General features: G+C 35.7%; 1 protein-coding gene across 2 annotated transcripts in view; it reads right to left on the bottom strand.

Annotated features, from left to right (window-relative positions):
• The window catches only part of FOXP2 (forkhead box P2), a 403,242-nt gene that overhangs the window by 7,215 nt on the left and 371,027 nt on the right, over nucleotides 1-25,000 (bottom strand). For both annotated transcript variants that reach the window (XM_041471468.1, XM_041471467.1), the window contains 2 exons: nucleotides 23,611-23,680; nucleotides 22,619-22,782 (listed from right to left, as the gene is read on the bottom strand). In XM_041471468.1, the coding sequence (XP_041327402.1) occupies nucleotides 22,619-22,782; nucleotides 23,611-23,680 (234 nt within the window). The remainder of the gene's footprint in view (nucleotides 1-22,618; nucleotides 22,783-23,610; nucleotides 23,681-25,000) is intronic.

Below are 25,000 nucleotides of genomic sequence, written 5' to 3'. Positions count from 1 at the left end.
GACCCACAGGCAACAGGGTGCTTCAGTCTCCATCTGAATTTAACTATATTTGTTCTTATTTGTGTGGTAGCTGTGTTGCAAGGGAATGTGGGGTCATTTAGAAATTACTTTTATCACTGAAAAACATTTGAACAGTGTCTTCTGAAAGAGGGAGAAAAACAATTCATCCCTTTTTAAGGCAATACAAGTAATTGTGTGCCTTGAGATTCAAGGTCCTTTCATGAGATTTGTTTTTCACTTAGTATCATTTCTCAAACATTTCTAAGTGTTGAAGAGATCTTCTGAACTCCATTAAGCTTCAAATTTCAGATATTTTCTTCAGAACTGTAAGTGACTAAGTTTTTGATGCAAGTCTTCAGTGATTTTTAATCATGCTATATTGCCACAATAATTGCATTTTGTGCACCGTTACACCTACCATATTACTTCATTGCTGGGGTTTTTCAGTCGTCCGTATTGGGACCACCACTATATATAGTATCTTCACCTGTGACACACAGTGGGATTTGTTGAGTGCACCCTCAGCAAGTCTGACAGCAACACCAAGCTGAGTGGTGGCTAATTTGGTGGAGAGAAGGGATACTATCCAGGGGCACCTTGAGGGGTTTGAGGAGTTGGGCCCACATGAGCCTTAGAATTCAGTAAAACCAAGCATGAGATCCTGCACCTGGGTCAGAGTAATCCCCAATACAAAACAGATTGGAGGCTAAAGGGTTTGAGAGCAGCCCTGGGGCTATCCCCATAGAAGGACCTGGGGATAGTGATGAATGAAAAAATGGACATGAGCTGGAAATGTGCACTTGCCACCCAGAAAGCCAACTGTATTCTGGGCTGCATAAAAGGAAGCATGCTTAGCAGTTTGAGAAGTAATCTGCCTCCCTACCCTGCTCTGTACTCTGCTCTCATGAGGTCCCACCTGGAGGGGTCCCCAGTAGAAGACAGACATGGAACTGTTAGAGCAGGTCCAGAGAAGGGCCACGAAAATAGTCAGAGTGGGACACCTCTCCTATGAAGAAAGGCTGAGAGAGTTGGGGTTGTTCAGCCTGGAGAAGAGAAAGCTCCAGGAGACCTTTCAATACTTAAGGGGGTGTGTAGGAAAGATGGGAACTTTCTACCAAGGCCTGTAGTGACAGAAAGAGGGGCAACATTCATAAACTTGAGGAGGGTGGGTTCACATCAGATATAAGGAAAAAATATTTTACATGAGGATGGTGAGACTGAAATGGATTGTGCAGAGAAGTTGTGGATGCCCATCCCTGAAAGTTTTCAAAATCAGGTTGGATGGGACTTTCATCAATTTAATGAAGGATATCCCTGCTCATGGCAGGGAGGGTGGAGTAGAAGATCTTTAAATGTCCCTTCCATTCCAAACCATTCTATGATTCATTGCTATGCTTTTGTTTCCATGCTTAAGTTCTGACTACAGAACTTTTTTCCCAAATTCCATTCCTTTAAGGGTGGTGTCCAGGGTGCTTTATTGCACTTCAGTGGTTGGAGTGCAGCCACTGTATAAACAGACAGGATAATAAGAAATAGCCATTAAAAATGCACTACACATTAAGATATTAGTTCCCCTTTATTGTAATTTTTTAGTATTGAGGAGCACATTTTTGCAAGGACAGTTCAAAGATTAATTTGAGGACTAATCTCTGGAAGGATTAATATCTTAAAGAACTAATCACGAATAAAAACTTTCATTTTTTTTTTCTACTATACTTTCTTACAGATTAACAGTAAATCAGGACTAAAAATCAAGCAGTTCAGATGTCGACACAGAAATAAATTTCATAGGCTGTTCTGTCAGAAGCTTAAGAAAGCTTTCTAAGTCTTAGAAAACACTGCCATACAAGCATCTCTTTCTGGAAGAGTAAATACAAGGAATAACACATTTGCTCATGAAACAAACATTTCTCTCAACTCTAGAGTTTGTTTTTCAAAATCAAAGGTTGAAAGGCAAAGTTCAGGCATGAACTTTGCTTAGAGATGTATTTTATATGTGTTCTGAGGAAGCAACTATACAAGATATGTATGAAAATCAAAAAGCTTTTCTTTTTCTTTTCAATAAGCAAAAGAAGATTTGAAGATTTATGTATATACAGACAGAAATATATTTAAATGTGATTATTTGCAAAATTTTGCACTACTATTTTGTTGCACAATAGGAGCATTGTGCTAAGAACAAATTCCCATGTGAAGAACTGAGTATTTAAACATAAATTCTGAATAAATATTTCTGTTCCATGACTTCTTATTAATATATATGCTACTCAAATCCTAAAACATGTCATAGCATAGTGATTTTGGACTTGTGATAAAAACTTTCTGATCTATTGGAATAGTAATCCATATATATATTCCAAATATAATTGGAATCTATATTTTAGGAAAGTTTAGCATAATTTCTTGATGAACCAATCGTGTTCAGAACTAGTCAATACTTTTTATTAATTACAATGAAGATAGAATGAAGAATGTTGTTATTAATTTCATAGATGTCAACAACTTGAGGAAACCCTGGTAGAGGATTAGGAAAAAAAAACTGTTACATGATGAAAGGCTGAAAAATGGATGTCCTAGGTTATAGAAAGAGCAACTGGTCAGATGCTAGAGTTAAAAATTAGTACAGGCAGTGAAGCACTGAACCAGGTTTTTGGGGGATGCCTAGAGTCCCCATCTTTTTGGGCCTTTCCCAAATCATCTTTGGAGTTAGGTACACATCTGTGAGAAGTATGTTAAGTCCTTCCTAACTCTTTGGGATAATAAAGGGATGATGGAGACATCTCTTAGCGAGTACCACTACGACACCATGTCCAAATGTTCTCATCAAAATGCCTGTCTCCTTTGAATAAGTGCTGGCAAAATACACCTCTACCTGAGCTCAGGGTGACAATGCAAGGTCACAAACAAAAAGCGAGGAGATGAATGCAGCAGCAGCAACAACAAAAAAAAAAACCAAAACAAACATGGCTATGCTACATTATTTCAAAGAACTTTTTGGTAAAGATATAAACAAATGAACATCCTCATTTCCATGGATTACCTTCTCTACAATTATAAAGAAGACTTTTCCTGTACCCCAGCACTTTCAAAATATTACTCTCTGTGAGAGATGTTTTTAATACAAAAGGATTCTAATATCTTGCAGATCTGCCTACTCACTCAATACATTGCTTTTTCTTTGCTCATAGATTGCAGAACATGAAGTTCCTCTTTCTCTGTGTCTGCCTCAAACATTTACTCTTCCACATGCTTTACAGCTTCATATGAAGATTTTTCTCACTCATTGCAACTAACTGGCAAATTACAACTGCATATTGTGTCCTTAAAGAAATCACAATTTCTAACATTTACCTGGAATTACTGCCAGGAGACAGGTAACAGTTGCTGGACACTTACAAAGGCCTTATGCAGACTGTAGGCTTTTGGAGAAGAGCTTTGTGGTTCCAGAGAAAAAAGAAAGATAGCAGGACAGGCAGCTGAGGGATAAATATCTACTAGGAAGGAATGTGTAAAGTAACTTTCAAATATTTAGGGATGAAGCCACATTCTCAAAGTCTGCAATAACTCATCTGATACAAGGTGAACTTGTCTTCTGAATTTTGCAGAAGATAAGCCTGATCCTACCTTGGGAAAATGTGTTTAGTGCGATAGTTACTAAAATCCTGCTAAAATCTAGACAACAGCAACAAAACAAGTGTTACATTCAATTTCTAAACATTAGAACATGTGCTCTTGCTGACAAGAAAACAACCAGATCATATAACCAAGTACATGATTTCTTAATTAAATTGAGTGGAGCTGGTGTCAACAAGGAGAAGATATACCTGATACAATATTCTCAATAATGAATAGCACATTTTCTACAGTGGATGCACTTCACATCAACTTTAATGTAAGGGGATACTGAATAAAGCAAAACAGCAGTGAGAACTCAGGACAAGGAAATATAAATAATTACAACAATTTTCAGATTATTTTAGCAAAATAGTACTCATTCTAAGCTTTGAATAAAAGATTAAATTTTTCTTTGGAAAACATATGAAGGCAGTCAATGCCTTTTATAACCACCAGCATTGTGTAACTATAGCAATCCTTTTCTTCTTCCCAACAAGAGATTTAACAATTTAATTTTCCTTCTATATCTTTAATGAAATTCTATAGAAGGAAAAAAAAATAATTAGTTCATTAGTTCATGCCTCATTTGTATAAACGAAAAAAAAAAGGAAGAAGTTCAGTGATTCCTTCTGAAGTTGCCAGGAGAATTCCAGGATTCAACCCCTCTAGGATTCCCAGTGAACAAACTCCACAGTTCAGATCTGGGTCGTCTAAACATTGTTGCCCATACCCTCCAAAAATCTTTACTGTTCTGCTAAAATCATTTAAGAAAAAGTGCTGTGGGACATCATGACAGAGAGATTTATGCAGTTAAATCAATGTAAAGACTGGCAGGGAAAATACTTTGCTTTTGGCTTTGTATTGAAGTGGTGGTAGATGCTGAGAGAGAGAAGCTGCCTAGGTCAATGTGCTTACTGTGAGCTTTGTAGCCAAGAATATGATTTGCAACAAGTCATGTAATTCTTTTAAGCTCTTTTGGTGCCTTTTTATTCCACTCAGGGGTTGCAATAATCAGTCTAAAATCACGAAAGGATAATCTTTTTGCTGGGTTGCAGCTGAAAGCATTTTGTATTGCTATGGAGACTTAGGCACCTAGTAACACTAGGGAGTTTTTTACTTTGGTATTCAATGGCACAAAGGGCCATAAATTACATCATGTCTTGAAGTCCCTCCCAAGCTTATTTTGTGTGAGACTTTAATTTTGACGCTATTGACTCACTAGCTTTCCAAGTGACTTCATATAAAAGTGTATAAAGACGATGAATTTTCTAAAACTTAGAAGAAGAAAGTTTTCCCAGGGGAATCTTTGGGACTGAAAAATTTCTAAGCCATATGTGTCATGGCAAACTACTTTGATTTTCTTTGAGTTTATGTTTGTCCATTAAACAAATAAAGATTCTTAAGAGTTAAAAAAATATGAACTAAATAATCAGGTAGCTCTCAAGCAACTTTAACTATTTCCCAAACCAGCTGATGTTCCATTTGATCTGTTCTTCCTCACAATTCTGTAGACAGCCTTAAGCCCACAAACATTACATCTTCAAAATCAATTGGTTAGTCTGCAGATATTCCTTCAACTGTACCATCTTCACTATCACTATTCACAATTACTGTGCTTCAGTAATGAAAAGAAAAAAACAGACTGCTATCTTTGTGTAACACAGTATCTTTTACAGAACTTCACATTTTTAGTGTAACTTTTCACATTAGACACCTGCATTTTCTATTTATGTTTTTGCTTATTACCAACAGGTGCTCTCAATTCTTTTATGTACTAGGCATCCTGGACTACAAGTGCAATTTTATTCAGCTACACAAAGTGTTCCCGTAAACGCTGGAAGAAAATCCACAGCTACAGAATTCTTCAAACTGCAGAAGTTTGAAAATATTTGTGTCCAAGACAACAAGGTAAGCTACTAAGCTCAAATAATTCTGTGGCCAATCTAATAATTTGTATATACTTTCATATTTTCATATGTGAAAAATGTTTAAAATATTTATTTTTATCTGAACCATTTTTGCTTTCTAAAGACTTCTTTGCATTAAGTATTTTTCAAATTTAACCTGTTGAAATATATTATGTACAACTTCTACTGCTGTCCCTTTCCTAATAGAGGTGAACTACCTCTATTAGGACCTATCTTGCCAATATAGCTATAGATCTGTAGAATATTCCATGGCAATTTTGAAAGAAAAACTTTCTTTTCCACTCCACTATTTGAGATTTAGAAGTTTTATATTTATGCTTTGCTAGACAAATGTGGACAAATCCTCAAATCCTGTAATATTTTCATGTTATACAATTCTTACTCTGTTTTTCTATAATTTTACACTATTATAAGCAGTTTATTATTTTTTTTAAGTAGAAGTGAACTGGTTATTGATGTGAGCATGTACAACCACCTAGGGACCTACTAATCTAAATATTGAGAAAGGAAAGAAAGTATTAGATGAGTAATTAAATATAAATTCAGTAATGCTACAACTGTCACAGAATCCATTATTATTTCTCATTGAAGAACACTTCCCCCATGTATTTATCACATATACTGACTGAAATGATGAAGAAGTGGCATTATTTCTAGTTAAAATAATGCCTATATGCAAATTTCTGGCTTTAAACAAGAAAGGGAGGAAGGTCCTGTTGTCACATACCCTTCACAGGAAGCTGAGGGTGTGCTACCTCATTTCACTAAGGAGAGAGTGAAGCTACCATATACTGGTGGAAGAAGATCAGAAATATAATTCTAATCCTATAGAAGCACTGCTCTTCAGTGGGGGTGTTTATGGATGTGCTTTATCAACCTGCCACTTTCAAATTACACCCTTACACCCTTGGGCTCTCCAAGAGCCATTTTGAGAAAAGAATTGGAAGTAACATCCTTTTATTTTCTGAAATGCAACACTGAAGCACTAACTATACCTCTGAAATATACTTATTTTCATATTTATCATTTTATCCATCACCAAGAATTTCAAGTCTACCATGGTGGAGTTGAGAGTTGCAATGACTTGGCAAATGAAAGCAGAGGCAACAAACAGTCCTAGCTGGCAGGCACTGCTGCATATGCTGACAGGAGATAAAAGTTCACAGGAATAGTTAATTAGGCCACTAAAGTTTGTCTTTAGTTCATCGCTAGAGGAGATGGCATAAGATGGAATTAATGATCAATGGTCACAAAGTGCCTCTGGCACATCAAGCAAGGTAGGAGCAAGAATGAATGAGTTTGTGTAAGTCAATTATTGCTTTTACAACCTCTAAACCAGACTTTCCTATTTATAGTATCTGTTGATAAAATTTTAGCAGTCAGTGTAGAAGCAGCTAGTGTTCTTCATGCCCTCCCTTCGACTACACTAGAATAAAAGGGAGGTGAGTCCCTTGGGGCAGGGGTAAAGAAAAATAATAATCACAAACCCACACAATAATTACCGATTGCACAAAACTGGTTTTGCAAGCACAACTTTTCTTCATTTAATAAATTAAAAAAGATGTAAACTCAGTTATTGCTGCATCTAAGATCCATCCCTTCTGTGAGCATCTGATATGACTTCACTAGTATCTGTAAAACAAAATCCAGAACATCTTTCTGCTTATGCCTGATTGCTAAAATTGCTGCGTTGCTTCTGCTCACTCTCACAGTGGTTCTGTTTTAAAAAAAATACATTCTAGGATGACTGGATAATGCAGCTTAAGGGCTCTAGAATATCTCTTGGTGAACCTACTGCCTAAAGAAGGCACAGCTAGAAGGTCACAACAGATTGCTTGGAATTTTATCTGGTCAAATTTGGAAAACCTTAGAGGATATGGACTATACAACTTGCTTGTCAACAGCCCCATCCACTGCCTAGCTGTCCTCATGAGGAAAGAGGATATATATCCATATTTCTTTATGTCCAGTCTGAAACATTCATTTTAACTTATGCCCTCTGTCTCTCATTCTACCACCAAAGTAAAGAGCCTTCTTGCTTATCTTCCTGTAGGGACTGAGAGTCAGGTCTCCTCAAAGCCCCCTCTTCTCCAGGCTGATCTAGTTCAGCTCTCTCTGGCTCTCTCCAGAGGGCAACTGCTTCTTTTTCTGACCATGTGGGTAGACTTATGCTGAACTCACCCCAGTTTACTGCTGTAATTCTTGAATTTGAGGTGCAAGGCATGGCATTTCATAAAGTTCCTTTTGGCCAAGTCCTTTAGCCCAGGTCCTCTGAATGGTCATTTTACCCTTATGCATATTGACTGTTCCCCTAATTTGATATCTTCTGCAAACTTAATGAGAAAGAGATCCATCCCGCAGGACATCAAATAAGATGTGAACCAGGACAGGTCCCAGCATATTCTTACATTCCAGGAGAAATCAGAGAATACCCAGGTATTGCAAATGTAAGACTAGAGTAAAAGGCAAGAACAATTAGTAACTGGATGTGAAGATCTAGCATGAAAATAGCAGAGGAAAACTACTCTGTATATGAGTGCCTACGTATGTCTATTATCAGAGGGAAATGGGACAGCAGGAAGATACTCATTATTACCTGAAAATCTGAACTAAGAGAAAACATAGTACTATTTTAAAGAGAAGAGTAGGCCACAAGCTATACAGGGTGTCTGGAAAGGAAGTACTAAGAGGGCTGTTTAATGAAGAAAAAGGAAAAAGAAAAAAACTAAAAAAAAAAGGTGATTTTATCTATACCTTTTGGGGTTTAGGGGAATATAGATAGCAGAAAATATTAAGACATTACACTTATATTAGCAGGAAAAATAAAATCCAAGCCTTTTTAAAAAACACTTACAAACTTATTAGTTAACAGGGCATATCCAATTAGTACTGACATAAATAGAAAGAATAAATGAGAAAATATTTCTTGCTTCTATTTGCATGGATAAAACTGTTCTGAATTTCAACATTAGTGATTTTGCTAATGTTATAGACTAGTAAGAGTGTAAAAAGTTTCAAAGACCAAATAAAAAGATTTCAGATCTGAGAGAGCTTCTTGTCTTATTTAGAAAAGAGGAAAAACAAGGAAAAACAAAGATAAAAATATTTTGAGAAGCGGAAATTGAGAAATGGGATTGTAAGAAGTTACAAGAAATATCAGAAGGAGATTAGGAATGATTCAGAGCGACTGAAAGCAGAATAAGAAATGAGGGAAAGCCAAAGACATAAAGACAAAGAGTTTCCTTGGATGAACTCCAGATCTCATTTAAGTCAATGGCAAAATTCCCCTTGACTTCATTAAGGACATGATTTTGCTTTTGAAGTTTATTCACAGAAGATGCAAGTAAAATATGTAATGCATCTGACAGAATGCTTGGGGAGAAGGGGGAATAACCAAATGTGAAACACATATTTTTCTACCAGATGAATGAGGTGGAATAACAAGTATATGTAAGACCAGTGATTTTACTTGCTCTATGAGCCTTCTAAGAATAATGCTGCAGTAAACAAGGAGAGCAGATGGGCATATTTAAATTCGCAAATTCCTGTGAGAAGCTTCCAAAAATCCAACTCATACTAAAAGTAGACACAAAGATTTGTCAGTAATAAAAGTAATTCAATGAAGAACAAAAGATTATGTCACAACATAGGCAGGTTAGCAGCAAGTCTCTAAGATCCTACATTTGATTTCTATTTTGAATAGAATTATGAATAGCCCTGAAGATATAAACAGAGATAACAACATGATATACATACAGATTACTTATATGTGAAATTAACTGTGAAAAAAAACCCAAAAAACAAAGCTGACAATTCATGGCAAAATCAATTTACTGCTGACAAATAAAAGAAAGAAAATAAACTACCCATATATGTCTATCTACTATAACCACTTGGGAAATATATTATGAATCTTTCAATGGTGCTTCTGCTTGAGAAGTCAAAACCCAGTATGTTACACTAACTAGGAGAGAATAATGACAATTATATAAAAAGTGTTTATGTATTTGTAAGTAAGCCCTCACTTCAACTTCTACAACCAGTGTACCTGCCTCCCCTTTAGCTATTACTCAGTCATCCCAAAAACCATATAGAAGAATTCAGGAAAGAACAACAGAAGTGACCTATGGCATGGTAACCATACCTGTGGGAGGAACTTTGAATCAGTTTAATTTAGCTACCTCTGAAGTCAACATAAGAGTAGAGGCTTGGAGATATGAGTAATAGTAAGATACTAAAAATATGGAGACATGGAAAAAAGGACACATTCACCTTTGCCTTAAACTTAAGGGTTTAATATTTACTTAATTTCATATGGCAGATTTATAATAATTTTATCCTTATAGTTATCACAAGACTAGTTTATTATAAAAATAAAAAAGGCATAATGCAACTGCAAAAGAGAAGTTTCTAAAATCCTCAGTATGCTACACAGTTAATGAGCTCTGATTTTCAAAATTATTATGTATTTAAATCCTATTAAAAATATGAAGTATTCAGTAATTCCAAGATGCCATCTATCACTAATCTAAAGGAAAAAATGCTTTAACACATATTGACCTTCACACTGCAGAAGCCAGCTAGCCATTAATTCATGGACACTAGGAGCAAACCACCCATTTTTCCTTTCTATAGTATATGCACTTCCCAACTCAGGGATGACTTATCTGCTTATCTACAAATATAAAAATATATTTGATCCTGAAGAGGCTGGAATTAGTGCTTGGTGCTTTCTGCCCTATCAGTTTGGGCCAGTCCAAGCACATACAATTATTAGCTGGTTCTCTTCAAATTAGGGACAGTTAAAACATAGAGTTTCTTTTTGAAGGAAAGTTTGAAAATGGCCATTGGTGGCATACCAAGATTAAAAAGAAAATATGCAAAACAAGTTTTTGAAGAATTTCGACTCTATAGTAAGGAGTCTGAGTGGAAAAAATGTTGAAAATAATTTTAAAAAATCCCCAAAAATCAAACATGCTCTGTTCTTTCTTTTAGCTTACTCCAAAGAAATGAGCATTGTACAGAAAAATTTTTAGAGTATAAATTAACAGATTTAATTTGACAATGTCATTTTCCTTTAACAAAATAAAATATTTCATTGATTAAAAATGGGCAGTGAAAACATACAGAGGATTTTTTTATCTTATGAAACTTATAATCAAATTGAGCAGGTCTGGGTGTTTTGTCTATTGTTTGGGGTTCTCTTTTTAAATTATTATTAATATTATTTTTTGACTTGGCAAGAAAAGGCAAAGACTATAAATATGCCATTAATATCCCATTTGCACTCATATATTAAATTCTGAACACAGATGAAGACATCTTTCTGAAAAACTGGCACATTAAGAATACACTTTCTTTAAATATCAAATGAGGCTTAAAGCTCACCTACAATTAGCCCTTCTTACAGGATCCAAATTTTTAAGAATCAAGTTTTGACTAAGAAGATAACATTAACATAGATTTTCTGATTCTAGCAACTCTCACTAAAATTCCCATCCTTGACATTTGCTTGCTCCCTTTGGTGTCTAAATAAATGTATTTTCCCTGTGATAGAACCACAAGAAAGTAGAAACTTGACTAGAAATTAGCTTAAGGCACAGGCCTCTAAAGTCTTTCAACCCATCAAGTGCATCTAGTTCAAACGTCTAAAGTTAACATGCTAAACAAAGAAAAGTATTAGGAAGAAAGAGCACAGAAGTTTTTGAGGCAGAATTTCAAAGCAAAATGACAAAGTACTAGAGATTTCAGTGTGAATATTTTTGGGGTTATTGAAGAACCATAAAAAATAGCAAGCCCAGAAACAACAAAGTTCAAGACAAGAGGCTGTGGATCTGGCATGCTGTAGTGACTAATGCTTGGGAAGTTTTAAAAATCGTACCACTTACACAGAAACTTAGCAGCAGCAATTAAGTACCTCAGTGTTATTTGTGGGTTAAAACTGATAAATATTCTCTATGCAAAATCTGGAAAGATATTCAATGATCCTGGAAAAGCTGAGGGAGAAATTGGACTGTGCTATACGTAGGATTTGTACATTTTAATATAAATACATGCTATATAAAATTGGTTTTCTATTTCTGTTGAAAACTTTTACATCAATAAAACTCTTGGGAAACAAAGAGGTGATCAGATAAATAGTATGGAACAACTCCCTCAAGGGAGTTGACAGCTCCTCCGAGTTAAGCGTCATTGGCAAACTCAGTATCCCCTCCAGTCCTGCATCCATGTCAGTCATGAGGATTTTGTACAGCACAGGAGCAAGGATGGAGCCTTGAGGAATCCCACTAGTGACAGGTCACCAGTCTGATGTCACTCCTTTCACTGTAACCTTTTCTGTCTGACCCATGAGCCAGCTGCTCACCCATTGTGTAACCTGTTTATCCAGCTGAGTGCTGGACACTTTGCCTAGAAGGATCCTGTGAGACACAGTATTAAAAACTTTACTGAAGACCAAAAAGATCACATCTACTGGCCTTCCTAGATCAAACAGGTGGGTTATCTTGTCATAGAAGGAAATCAGGTTTGACAACCAGACTTTCCCACTCATGATGCTGTGCTGGCTGTGACCAATGACTGTGTTGTCTTTTCTTTTTTTTTTTCTCAATACTTCCCAGAAAAAGGTCTTCCATGATTTTGCCAGACACTGAATTGAGACCAACAAACCTGTAGCTTCCAGGGTCCTCCTTCTTGCCTCTCTTGGTAATTGGGACAACATTCGCCAGCTTCCAGTAGGCTGGGACCTCTTTGGATTCCCAAGACCGCTGGCCTAGCTGGACTAGCTTAGTCTGCTAGACAAGCCTGCAGAAAGGACAGCTCTTCAGTTGTGGGGGTTTTTTTTTGCTGATGGCAGTATTTAACAAGTAGAACCAGACACCACACTCAACACAGACAATTGGGTCAAACTGGCCTGTTAAGGACTTTCTGCACTACCCTTGCTGACATTTCTCATATTAGCTGAAATTTATGCTCACTATGTTGGCTCTGGGAGGCCAACTTTCAATTTGATCTTAAAAATAAGAGTACTTAAAAGAATTTTGCAATGACAGATGTTCCAAATACAAAATAAATGGATATGGACAATTCAGCTATCTTTATAAAACGTGGCATACATAAAAAAGCCCCTACGTTTTTCAAGATTTATGATACGGATAAAAGGAAACAGAGTTAGAAGGAACTTCAAGAGATCATAAAGTCTCTTAATTTACTTTCCCTACCCCAAAGTAGGATCATTTATAGCTAAATCACTTTTGATTCCTTTAATTTATTCTTAGAAGCTTCCAGTATCAGTGGTTCCAAAGACTTTCTCTACCGGTACATATTATCAGCACTTTATTATTCTAAATTCAAAAAGGTGGGGATTTTTTTCTGGTGTCTATCCTAACTGTTCTTGCCAAAATACCAGACAATTATTTCTTGTCCCATTCCCAATGGACAACTTCTTTCCCACCTTCTCTGAATCATGTTCTAAAGGCTGTCATCATTTCCCACCTAGTTCCTCTCTTCTCAAAAAAACTTGTGTTTTCAGTCTTTCCTCAGTCTTCAGAAAAGACCAAGCAGAAGAACTGTGTGGAAGACAGAGTTTGGAACATTCCTGTTAAGCATGCTCTCAACAGCCACATACCTTTGTCAGCATATATTTGTCACCAGCTTCTACTATTAAGAAAGACTGCATCCAGTCATTCTAACTTTTTTCAGAACATTTCACCAAACTGTTAACATATGAATATTCATATTAACGTATGAATATCATGCCTCCCATTTTCATACTATTGCAGATTTACCATTTTGATGTGAAGAGCAACATATTGGATGAATATGCTATATCTGTATCATTTCTGCAAGAAAACACAAATATCACCTGCCTGCAGACTGAGCTGATTAGGAAATACCTGAGATATCACAGAGCCTAGATTAACATATCCTGCCTCTTAACCAGTACTTTCGCCTGTGCTTAACACAAACTTCAGCTTGTGGGCACAGGGCAGGGTATTCCTGGCAAACAAAATATATACAGTCCAATGCAATTGTCATTAACATATCTATATATATATAGCTACAAAATAAATACATATGTGGTTTAAATTGTACTTCTAGTAGCTCCAGATAGATACAAACACATTATTATTTCTCTCATAATGTTATGAATTAAAGGGCATGATAGTTACAGAAAACTACTTGATGGGTGCTCATCTCACAGTATGTCACTGCCACCTGGCATGGTTTGCCTCAGGGCTTTTTGTACCTATAGGGCAGTCAATGGCAACTGGCTTTGTGTCAAACCTTTCTCTAAATGAAATGATGCTGTTCTACAGGGGGACAGAAGTGTGATAATATACACCCTCTATTCAAACTGCATCTGAAGGTCCTTCTCAAAACCCAAGTAATTCAATTACTCCCTAGAGACTGTAAGAGTTTGGGGGATGGATTTGAAAAAACCTTTTTGTTTTGCCTTTGTACAGCACTTTCCACAACAGGGCCCCCAATCCATCCATAATAGTGTATATTAAAATAAACCATAACAGTTTAGCTGAATATAGCTGAAATAAGCTTTTCCCCCACAGGAACAGAGACAAAGAAGAAAGACATTACATACAAGTGCATCTGGAATTCTTCAAAAAACCAAAAATACCCACCCACCAAAACTAAATCCAAACTGTCTTTTTATGGAATGGCTTGTAGACACGTGAGAAAAATGGACAGTCTGCTCTATCAGAAACAGTCTGTTTGGTCTACAAAATAAAGATTCAAAGCTCACAGTGTGCTCTCTAGAATACATTTGTGAAACATGAGGAAGAGTAAAAAAGACTTTGTAAACTAAAACACATATCAGTGAAACTAAACTGGAATATATTTAGTCTGGAAATTGGAATATCACTTATAATAACCAAAGGAATGAAGTTTCACAGTGTCTTTCAAATATGAGATGGACTATGATAGTTTTAGGAGAGGAATTGTAATAAATGGTTGCCCACAACATGACTCTTATCTTCTGTGTTCTTAGAGCAAGAGGAGATAAAACCTCTGAGGTAATTTTTTTCAGCTACGATGTCTGATAATGCCAAATTTGCAAGGAATGAAGAGAAGGAGGAAAAACATGAAGAGAAATAAAAATCAATTTTGAGGGAAGTCCCTAATTACCCAGACTACTACTATCATATAATAATACTGCATCAAAAAAACATATCTCCTTATCCATCTCAATCAGAAGCTTATTAAAGTCTTCAAAAAGCATCAGTGGAGCGGTCACAATCATACGAAGATTCTGCAAAATCATTAAATCCTTAGCAATGGGTACAGTGGAACAATGAACTTGGTAAAATCTTGGTATAGGAGGGAGACTACTGGATATTTTCAGCCTCATTTAAGACACACTTTCAATGTTGCTGCTTTATTTGGAGAAAACCACCAGAATACTTGCAGTTTGAACCCTAACAGAAATTACATCAGGGTTGTACCACACATATGCATTCCCAGCACTGATGTAAATCAAAAGCTTTTTTTAGATGCAACTGCACTTCGCCAGAAGATTGGGAACTTTGCTTTTGCATATGGACTTTACCAGATATAATCATGTCTTTAGCCATCCTGAAATTTAGTAACTTCACCGTGACCTACACATGGGGTTTCACACGAGATGAAGTCTTAAAAAACACCAACCCTAAACTGGAATTGTTAGTCTTTTAAAATATGTGAAGTCTCTAGTTTCTATTAATTCTAAAGATTAAGCAATAGTCAAATAATACTTTCTCAGCATTTTGTCTTACATTTTTCAAGGAGTGCTTGGATTTATGGATCATAATTTAAACTACTGGTATAAGTGTTATCAATTGGATATAATTTTATGTTTTTATTTTACTTCTTAAGTGATAATAAAGTTTAAAGACACATTTTGGGCATTATTATGCCCAAAATTTAGAGTCCACTTTCAAAAATTTTGGCGGTTACTTAAAAAACAAATGCAATCATCAATAGTAGACAAAATTTGTTACTCTCTGTGCAGTTTTAGAAACACACTTTAACAGCACTGTCATTTCAGCTTTTGCATTGTGCAAAGACAAGACTCCCTTATGAACTAATTTTAGGAGTTTGCAGAGAAATTTAGTTGTGCAATATCAAACAAATTTTTAACATCTGCAAAAACACTTAGGATGCTGCCTTATCTTATACAGACCTTTTATGTGAAAACCAGAAGTATCTTGTCCATAGACTGAGAATTCATGATAGCAGTACCACAAAGTTTTCAGCAAGACAGCTTCCAAAAAGATTCTGTGAAGTCCCACAGGAGCCTACCAACTTCTATAAGCCATGCTATGGGGATCTGACTCTTTTCAGCTGAAGGCACTGTATCTCTGGAGTGATCTTTTTGTTAAGAGCACTGGGAATGTGCTCTAGAAGTGCAACAACTGGGGCTGGAATAATGTAAAAAAAGAAATAGCAACTTCTGATCAAAAGTAAGACATGTAACATTTAAGAAGCTAGAGACAAAATGATAAAGATCTGGACCATCAGTGTTGGAAAATAAGTAAATTGATGAACAGAAGCAAACATAGAAGACAAATAGACTAAAAAGTAAAGTTATGTAAAATAAAATTTTAAAAAGGGGAATAGAAATATTTAGGAAAACATTCAAGAGAAAAGTTGTTTCAATGGGAATGGTGAAAAATATTATTAATCAAAACATCATTGCTTATTTTTCCATTAGTGTCCACAGGTAAATGGCTCTGTACAAAAGCCAAAATTATTTCACTGCATTTTCTCACAATAGAACTTCTTTCAATGGGAATATGCTCAGACAAAAGCTATAACCTTTAAGGTCCCATTTCCTAGCTGTTCCTCTTTTCATATAAAAATAAAAGTCAATTGTTGTCACAAAGTCTCTTTGCCCATTATCATCCTTATGTTAGATTTATGAATAAAAATGTGTGAAATTAAATTATACAGGCATTAAAATATCATGTGATTAGGTGAAACGTTTTTGATGAACAAGGATACCCAGAAATACTGCAATTGCTACCACATTCATCTGCTCAATTACATGCTTCTCACCTATTTAATAATGCTTGTTACATCCCTGTTAATTGATGTGTTTCGTGAGTTTATTTTCTTATACACTATGTCAAGTCTTATACAATGAACAAGAGACTTGGATCATAGCAGTCCCCTAGAACAGAACAAGCCTCCAAGGTAAATGCAAAGAGATCATGAAATGGGACAATGAAACGATAAAAAAAAAAAAAAAAAAAAAAAAAAAAAAAAAAAAAAAGGAAGAAGGAAAGACAGGGGATTGGAACATTATAACATTATGAAGTTAAAGAAACAAGGGAATGAAAGGGATTAAAACTGGAATGATAGGTAACCTACTGTAAGTGGTGTGAAAGCTTAACAGTGGGGGACTGGAATAATCAGATATGGGAACGACCTGACAATGGAATGCTTTCAAACTGAAGCACCTCAAAAGTAAATGATCTTAGAGCAGAATAATCATATTTGCCTCTGGGAATAAAATTTAAAGATAAAAAAGTTTGAAAAAAAATAACAAGTTTGATGATTATGCAGATAGAACTGCAGAGGGAAATGATCCAGTCAGGGCAAGAGTGAGAAAAGGTAAAGGAGTAGGGTTGGTAACAACAGGAGAATAAAAAGAAAAGGTGACTGAAACCATAGATGCTTGGAACTCACTTTTTCCACACAAAATCGAAGACGAAGGACTACACTGCATAAGATTTTTTTTCCCTTTTATTTTTTTTTTCAGATTGACTATTGCTCTTGCTCATTTGGACAAAAGTTATCCTTTCTCATAACAACCTACCATAACATTTTCTAGAAACAGCTTTAAAGTTCATGGAATATATGTGTGTCTTGACATTTGGCTTCAAACAATTCCCGTCTTAGGTAGTACAGCACTACAATAGCTGAACATAAAGACTCATATATAGGAGATGATATATGAACTCACTTTTTGAGAAGCAACTTTAAAACCTTATTTCTTGTTTCCACTTTTCTAAAAAAACTGTCAACAACTAAAATTCTAAAAATCAGAATGGCATTAACTCCAGGCTTCTGCATCTGCTGTTAGGAACTAGATTATTTCGGTTAAGTCAGTTGAGAATTAGTTTAGTTGCACTGTCAGTCTATACTCTCACAGTGTGAGCAGGGAGACAACCATGATGACAAGCCCCTTCCTCAAAATCTCACCAGAGGGATATCTGCTTACCTTATCACATTTTCTAACTCCTTCCATTCTTCCTTTTTTAATGAGCTGCAGTGGATTTTATCAGAACGGTATAATTGCCCCATTGTTTCCTATAGTAAGACTACATTTTCTCAGTCTGCCATTTTCCTGGTTTTCTCATGACCATTTTCTTTCAGTTTCCTCAACTGCTATTAAGAGTTTTGCAGATTAAAATTGTACCTTCCCCTCCCCGCCCCGCCCCTAGGATCATACAATGAAGGAAAGTGGCACTTTGCATGACGCATTTGCCATGACCACGGGGGCAAGTGATGTGCTAAATATTCTGGTGACAAAACACTCGGTTCTGTGCCAGCTGCAATAATCACTGAAGTGTAATCAGTCTAGTACAAATGCTGAGACAAACACCAGAAAAATAGTTGAACTTGATTTCCATCCCTTATTTGCCATCCCCAAGAGCGAGAACTCTTGAATGTATAATAGAGACAGGAAAAGTAATAGCACAAAGTTGATTACACTACGATTCTGATGTTCATTTAAAAATATAAATTTATTATTTCTGAAAGAACTGACCTTCAAATCCCACCAAAGCTCTTCAGCAGTATGCTGTCTATTACATACAGGTTACAAAGAAGTTGTGTTTTCAGTAATGCATGAACTGTCATTATTGTTCCTAAACATCACCTCATGTCTCATCCAATGCTGTTGTTTCTACAGGAATGCTAAAACTTTTTTTGATGTTTCCCACAACTGAGCTTTAACTGCACTTGTTTGGATTTGATTTCTTTAGTTCGGAATGTTGCATTTTTACTCAAAAGGTGTGTACTGTGGAACTTACGGTTACATCCATATACAATTGTTATGCAAGATTAGCAGCACCTAGTTTTACATAAATAATGAATCTTTGTGCATAAAATATCTTCAGTTCTGTTTGTTGCTTTGAAACCTGTTGCTTATCAGCTCTAACTCACAATAAATTCAGAGAAGTAGTCCATGTTGAAATAATGAAAGAAGAAACAGTCTTAAGCATTGACTTAAAATACAATTGCCTGATATTGATTGTTGACAACTGATCTTAGAAGGAATTTAAATTTTGAAAGAACATATATGCTCACAATAAGTAACACATTTTCTCTCTGAAGATTTATGTCAAGGAAGCACTCAGCACCTACACACTAGGAATCAGATTTGAAGGCCAGTCAAAGACATAATTTGGATTTAATACTGCTGAAATACAGAAAGCAAACCTAGGACTTAAGATTCCACTACTCATATGCTGCATCCTGGACTATGGAATTGCTGTCTTTCATCAGATAGAGAAAGGAAACTGGGAGGCACACAGAATAAAATTTCAGATGCTTTATGTAATAATTAAGAGTTACCCCAGCTACCAGGCCATAGTTATACTGATCACCTACAACTTACTGCGGTATTTTTAAGTATTCAAAAAGCATAAAAATTGGAGCAGATTATGTTTCATTACCTGAGGCCAAAATTTTGGAGGTCTTAAAGTGCCCTAAATACACCGGCTGGGACTCACTGCGCTTAACAAGCATTGAAGTGTGATACAGTTACTTGAAGTTTTAGACCTCCTGTCCTTCTCTTGTCAATGAACAGAGACTATTTTCTAAGTAAGCTGATTTGCCTGCCTGTGTTAAGATACCTGGTCAGAGATGGGTAAATTAATGACTCTAACTCTTCTTACTACTGTGTCTCTTCAAAACCAGATGTGAAGTGCTAGGTTCATATCCAAGAACTGAAACAATTTCCCCACTTTCTGACACTCAGTAGCTCAGGCACTACAATAACAGAAATCAATGTCTCTGATAATGTTCCAGTCCTCAACCAAAGATATATTGATTTCTGCACATACACACAAAATATGCTAACAACATTAATATGATCATCCCAAAATCAGATAGTTTTGCTATCATTTGGTTTTATCATATATGATAAAATAGCAGTAAGTACAATTTTAACAACCAAATGCCCAGCTAAGATGCTTGACTTTTTCACTGAGGCTCTTTTTGCATTTGCTGCTGAAATACCAAACAAATGCCTCTCTCTGGAATCTTGTCTAGAATCCAAGCTCTGCACCTTCCCAATTGAATGCCTTGATCTCTAAATGCCCTGATCTCTAAACTGTGCACAGCCTCTTGCCTCTTTCCCTAATACCTTGCTCCATTGTTCCTGCATGTGTGCACCTACTAGATGGCAGGCAACATTGCTCAGCATATACCTCCTGTTGTGGCTTCTGCATTTTCCTGGAAATCAGGAGATGGAGGTTTAATCTACTTGGAGATTAATAGAGCCTCCAAATTTATAGGTGAGTGTAGTAATTATCAGACCTCAAGAACCCTTCTCCAGGTGACAAAAACCCACTTTCTCCTGAGAAGGTTCACTTCCTGGGTGAATCTTCTCAGGAGACTGAAAGTAAGAAGGTGCTTATGCTAGTAAAATACTTTTTTTTTTTTTTCACTAGTTTATTAATTATTTTTCAGTTAAAAAAAAAAAAAAGAAAAAAGAGATTATGTTATCTGTGTGGGCAATGCAAAATTTAAATTGTGTCTTCGTTGTTTGCCATATTCCTCACTTGTTTTACTTCTGTTTTGCTTTACCTATTCTATTTTCTCATTTTCTTATGTAATGCTCTTTAACAAAAATGAGGGTCCCTGACCAATGTGATCATGGAGGCAAGGAAGAGTTCTCCTCTTCCTTGGTTCTCTGCCTCTCATGCAAGCCTCTCCCTACCCTGGCCTTTCCTTGCAGATTGCTTTTGTTCCCTTTTTCCCTGCAAAGAAAAGGAGAAAATGTCACAAGCAAGCAGGCATCTGGCTTGCATCTTTTGTCTAATGGCTCTTGGTCTCACAGAAGCCCAGAATTCTTGCACTAAGTTTGCTGCAAAGGATGAATGTGCATAGATGCTTTCTCCAGTGGTGTCTCAGGTATTTACATACTGTTGCTTCAATCTGTCAAGAACTGAGCAACATGTCCTCACAAATTTCAAAGGAATCAACGTAGCAAGTCCCAAAAATGCCTAATTTCCAAATGACATCATAAAAATGAGAGAGGAAGGCTGAATCTTGAGTTAGGGTGTAACTTAAGGTATTTGCCTTTGTTATAGGCAAGAATTGCTTCAATATGCACTATTTTAGCTATAAACACAGCTATAAATGAAACCATATCTACATAATCATATGCACAGATATCACAGTTTATCCAGCAGAATGGCAGACAGAACATAGGATATGTAAACAGATCTGCCTAACACTTACAAAACAACTTTAATAGCAAGTGTCATTCTTTTCTGTAAAGTAGCTGTTTTTAACACACATGATCTAACTCTTGTTTGCTCTTTAAAGTTTTATTGTCTTGGCATTTTATACAGGAAGAGAGCATTAGCATACTCAGGAGAACTGCTAAAAGTAAAAGGCCTCAAGCTACCCACTGCATGGTTGATAGCATAAAGCATGGGATATAAAAACTTTTGTCTGATTGCTCACTTTACTTGTTTTAGAGTAGTGTTACTCTCAAGAGCATATATTCATGTTCTTTCTACTTCAAGTTTTATTACTTCTTTTGTATTATTTAATACATCTAAAGACACTTCCAAAAGACAAATTTTTCCATTTTGAAAAAGTAATGGTTTGGAACCTGATAAAATACATGAATTTTCACAGTGTATTATTTTCAAAGGGAAGTAGAATAAATGTGCAATAAAACAATTAAATGCATGACAATAAACATTTCTATGTGATCACAGATATATTAACATGCCAAACAAAAGAAGAAAAAAAAATCAGTAAAATATTTTTCTTAAAAAAAGCTCAGATCAAAATGGATTCTTAAGACATCAGAGCATAAGTTAAAATGGGAGTCTGGTCTCAATTACTCTTACTGTTAAATATCCCACTCTAGCAATTAAAATGAACATTTAAAATGTGAAAGAAAAAACGGAATTAAAAAAGGCAAATGAGATCGGCTTTTTAAAACATAAAAAAAAAGACACCATAATTTTAGATACACTTAAAAATCATCTTACAGTACATTTAAAATGAAGTCTACTTACATATCACACTGCTAATTATTATATAAATAACCTGGGAAACAATACCTCCAAGATACATGTTTTACTATTTAGTAAACAAGAAACTGCCATGTTTGACACCACTGATTAAGGCCAGGCATTTCTAAAGCTTCAGACACATTTCTGAAATCCACAATACATCAATTTTTAATACTTCCACTCTCTCAGCTCCATTAAAAAGATGGTAGGGGAAAGAATTTAGAGTAATTAATGATATAGTTAGCTGCTAAATATTAATAGGAATCGTAGTCTTGCATAAAATATAACATATAAACCTTGCCAATACAGACGCACCAGTAATTAAACTTGAATACATAATTACACTGATTTATATGACAGGCAAAAAGTTACACTTTACTGGCTTCTATGTAAACTGTGGGCAACAGTTAAACTTTGCATTTTATGGTTTATATAAACGGGCAATATCTCTACTACAGTTCATAAATGGTTCGGAGAGTCATAGTTAAAATTATAACTAATTCCAGTGTGAACATTCTGACTATACCTTACAAACCAGGCTCTGAAAATGACCACAGAGATCAGCCTCCCATTACATTCAGAGCTTGGAAGCAAATTGGTGAGGCTTTTAAAAAAAAAAGAAAAGCAAAAAAAAAAAGCTTATAGCAATAACTACAAAGTAAATGAAGACTCATCTATTTAAATGTTTTAACATAAATGTTTAGTTTTAAATATATAGCTCCAGATGTTTCACTTACCACCTTTCAAAGCTCTTTTGAGTAATATTGTGTCTTAGACTGAGGCATTTTTTCTTGAAAGAAAGCTGACTGCACTTACATGTGAGGCTGAGGAGAGCAGCCTGGACTGCTATTTCCATTACTGTCAATGTGATCCAGCGAACCATTGAGATCTTCATGGACTGCCTGCAGTAAGCCACTGGATGCGTTATTTATCAGTCCTGGGTTACTTAGCAATGGTAAACTGCTCTCTGCCAGTGCAGCCTACCAAAATGAAAAATAAAACCAAAATTATTAGCCCATAGATATACACAGCACTCTTATATGTATGAACATTAAGGAATATACACACAGAGAACAGCTCATTTTGAGTAGTTGTTGAAGTGGTCAGAAGGATTTTGTGCATTTCCAATTATTTTCACATTACGTATATAACAGCACTTCTACTTCTGGTTTACCCTTTCTCTTGCTTAAGTTTCATTATTTTCCATTATTAATTATGTTCTGATATTCATGGCACTTTCTAGTTTTACATCATTTTTTGACTTTGAATTACACTTAACCCCTTTGCCCTTCCACACAATGTATGGCTCCTTTATAATGCAGGCAGCTGCTGTACTTTAAAAAATGACCAGAACTTAAATCAAAATAAAAAAGTCCTGACATTTGCCTCTTCTGCATAAAAATTATATATTATAATTAAACTTTAAAGTTTTTGCCATGAGCACCATGTTCCCCAACACTATGATGTGAAATCATTTATGACAGCTTGGATAAATATTAATGCATATCCACATGCATTTGCAAAAGCTTCTATCAATCTAACATTTGCAGCAAAACTGAATGTTCCAGATTTTGCCACAGGGTGTCCTTCTTGCCTCTTCACATCAAAAGTAGCACGAATAAGAACTACTACTTGCAGTGCTAGGTAATACAACTTACTTGGATGATAAACGCAGTTATTTAGAATGGCCATCAGCTCCACATAAACATACCAGGTAATTCTATACCAATGTGTAAGTAGAAATAAAATACATCACACATAAGAAGATAATGAGTGTGTACAAAGAAGAATTATTTTGTGTTTTTTACCTGCAAGCTTGCATTAAGAGCTGCTCCATAGCCTAAGCTGGTGGGTATGTTTTTCACTAACGTTGGGCTTCTGAAAATAAACGATTTTTCAAAGTTTAAAAACAAGCAGACATCCTGTCTAGTTCATTGGGTTAATGGATTGGTTGTCAGCTCAGAAGACCAGAGTTTAGGAAAGAAAAATGAAATGAAGTTGGGAGGGAAGGAGCTCAACCTGTTAGAACATTGATTTACTTGCATCAGAAAAGCAAAACTCTTGTTACAATAAGGCCCACGTGGAAATTTGTTACAAGAGCATAAAGGTTCTTATCTCACTGAAAGAATTTAAGAGAATAGCTTTAAAATTTGTATAACATCTGTCTCTGCCACATTTGCTACATCTCTCTTGCTGTATTTGGTTTCGGTTTTCTGAACTAACACGGGAACACTGTTACTATGTTACATATAATTACACAAAGGTGTTGACTAAAAATGATCTTACTCTTCCCTCACAAGAAAAAACGACGCTGCAATAATGCATAAGTAACTGTATGTGAACCATACAGTGGATCAATTAGTTTCCAGCAAATCAAACATACTGTATGTGCTATCATATAGCATATAGATTAAATGCTATATGCTAGATAACCATATAATTATATTTTCAATAAAATTAGTGCAGACTATGACTCCAGAGGTCATGTGGGTCACTGTCTACAAACAGATGCATTACAGAAATAGAATACCTTCCTGCAAAGAAAAACCTCTAGCTCTTGTCTCTGCACCTTTGGTTTTATCTGAATGGCTTTATCAAAACTAATTATATACTCTCATGGAATAAAAAGCATCCACAGAACCAGTCATACTGACATGGGATTAATTTGAAAGTAGGGCAGTAAGCATGCCAAAGGTCCTCCTGTGAAGGCTTCTCATGAATACTACCCTCATCAAGAAGGTATTTTTGAGGTCAGTAATGTAGTGTATGATACCTATATTCCAAACTGACCTTGAACAACTCCCACTTCTGTCAAAGGTTTACAGTAAAAACAAGTGCATATGAAACTCTTAACACATGGGCAACATATGCACACAGGGCTATTTTTAAAATATAGTAGGAGAACTTATGGTAGATGGAATTAAAATGACAAACATATGGTGAAATACATAGGAAAAAACAAAACCATTATCGCTTTCCTTGCAGCAAACTACGTGGGGAAGTCAGGCAGGCAAAGAATGTACAGAAAACAGCGTTTACACAAAAAATGAAATAACTGTTAGCTCACTGAAGAGAATGCACCAGCATAGCTATTAGCTTGCTATGTATTCTCCACATAAGTGCTCGCTTTGTCTGTCAGGTTGTAGTACACAGAGGACTCACTCAGGTTACAGAATTACAGAACAACTCAGTTGAACA

This window comes from Pyrgilauda ruficollis, unplaced genomic scaffold (assembly GCF_017590135.1).
Source record: "Pyrgilauda ruficollis isolate IOZ18807 unplaced genomic scaffold, ASM1759013v1 scaffold27, whole genome shotgun sequence".
NCBI classification, from domain to species: Eukaryota; Metazoa; Chordata; class Aves; order Passeriformes; family Passeridae; genus Pyrgilauda; species Pyrgilauda ruficollis.
The sequence above is the reverse complement of the archived record's forward strand: the minus strand, read 5'-3'. Positions and strand labels throughout refer to the sequence as shown.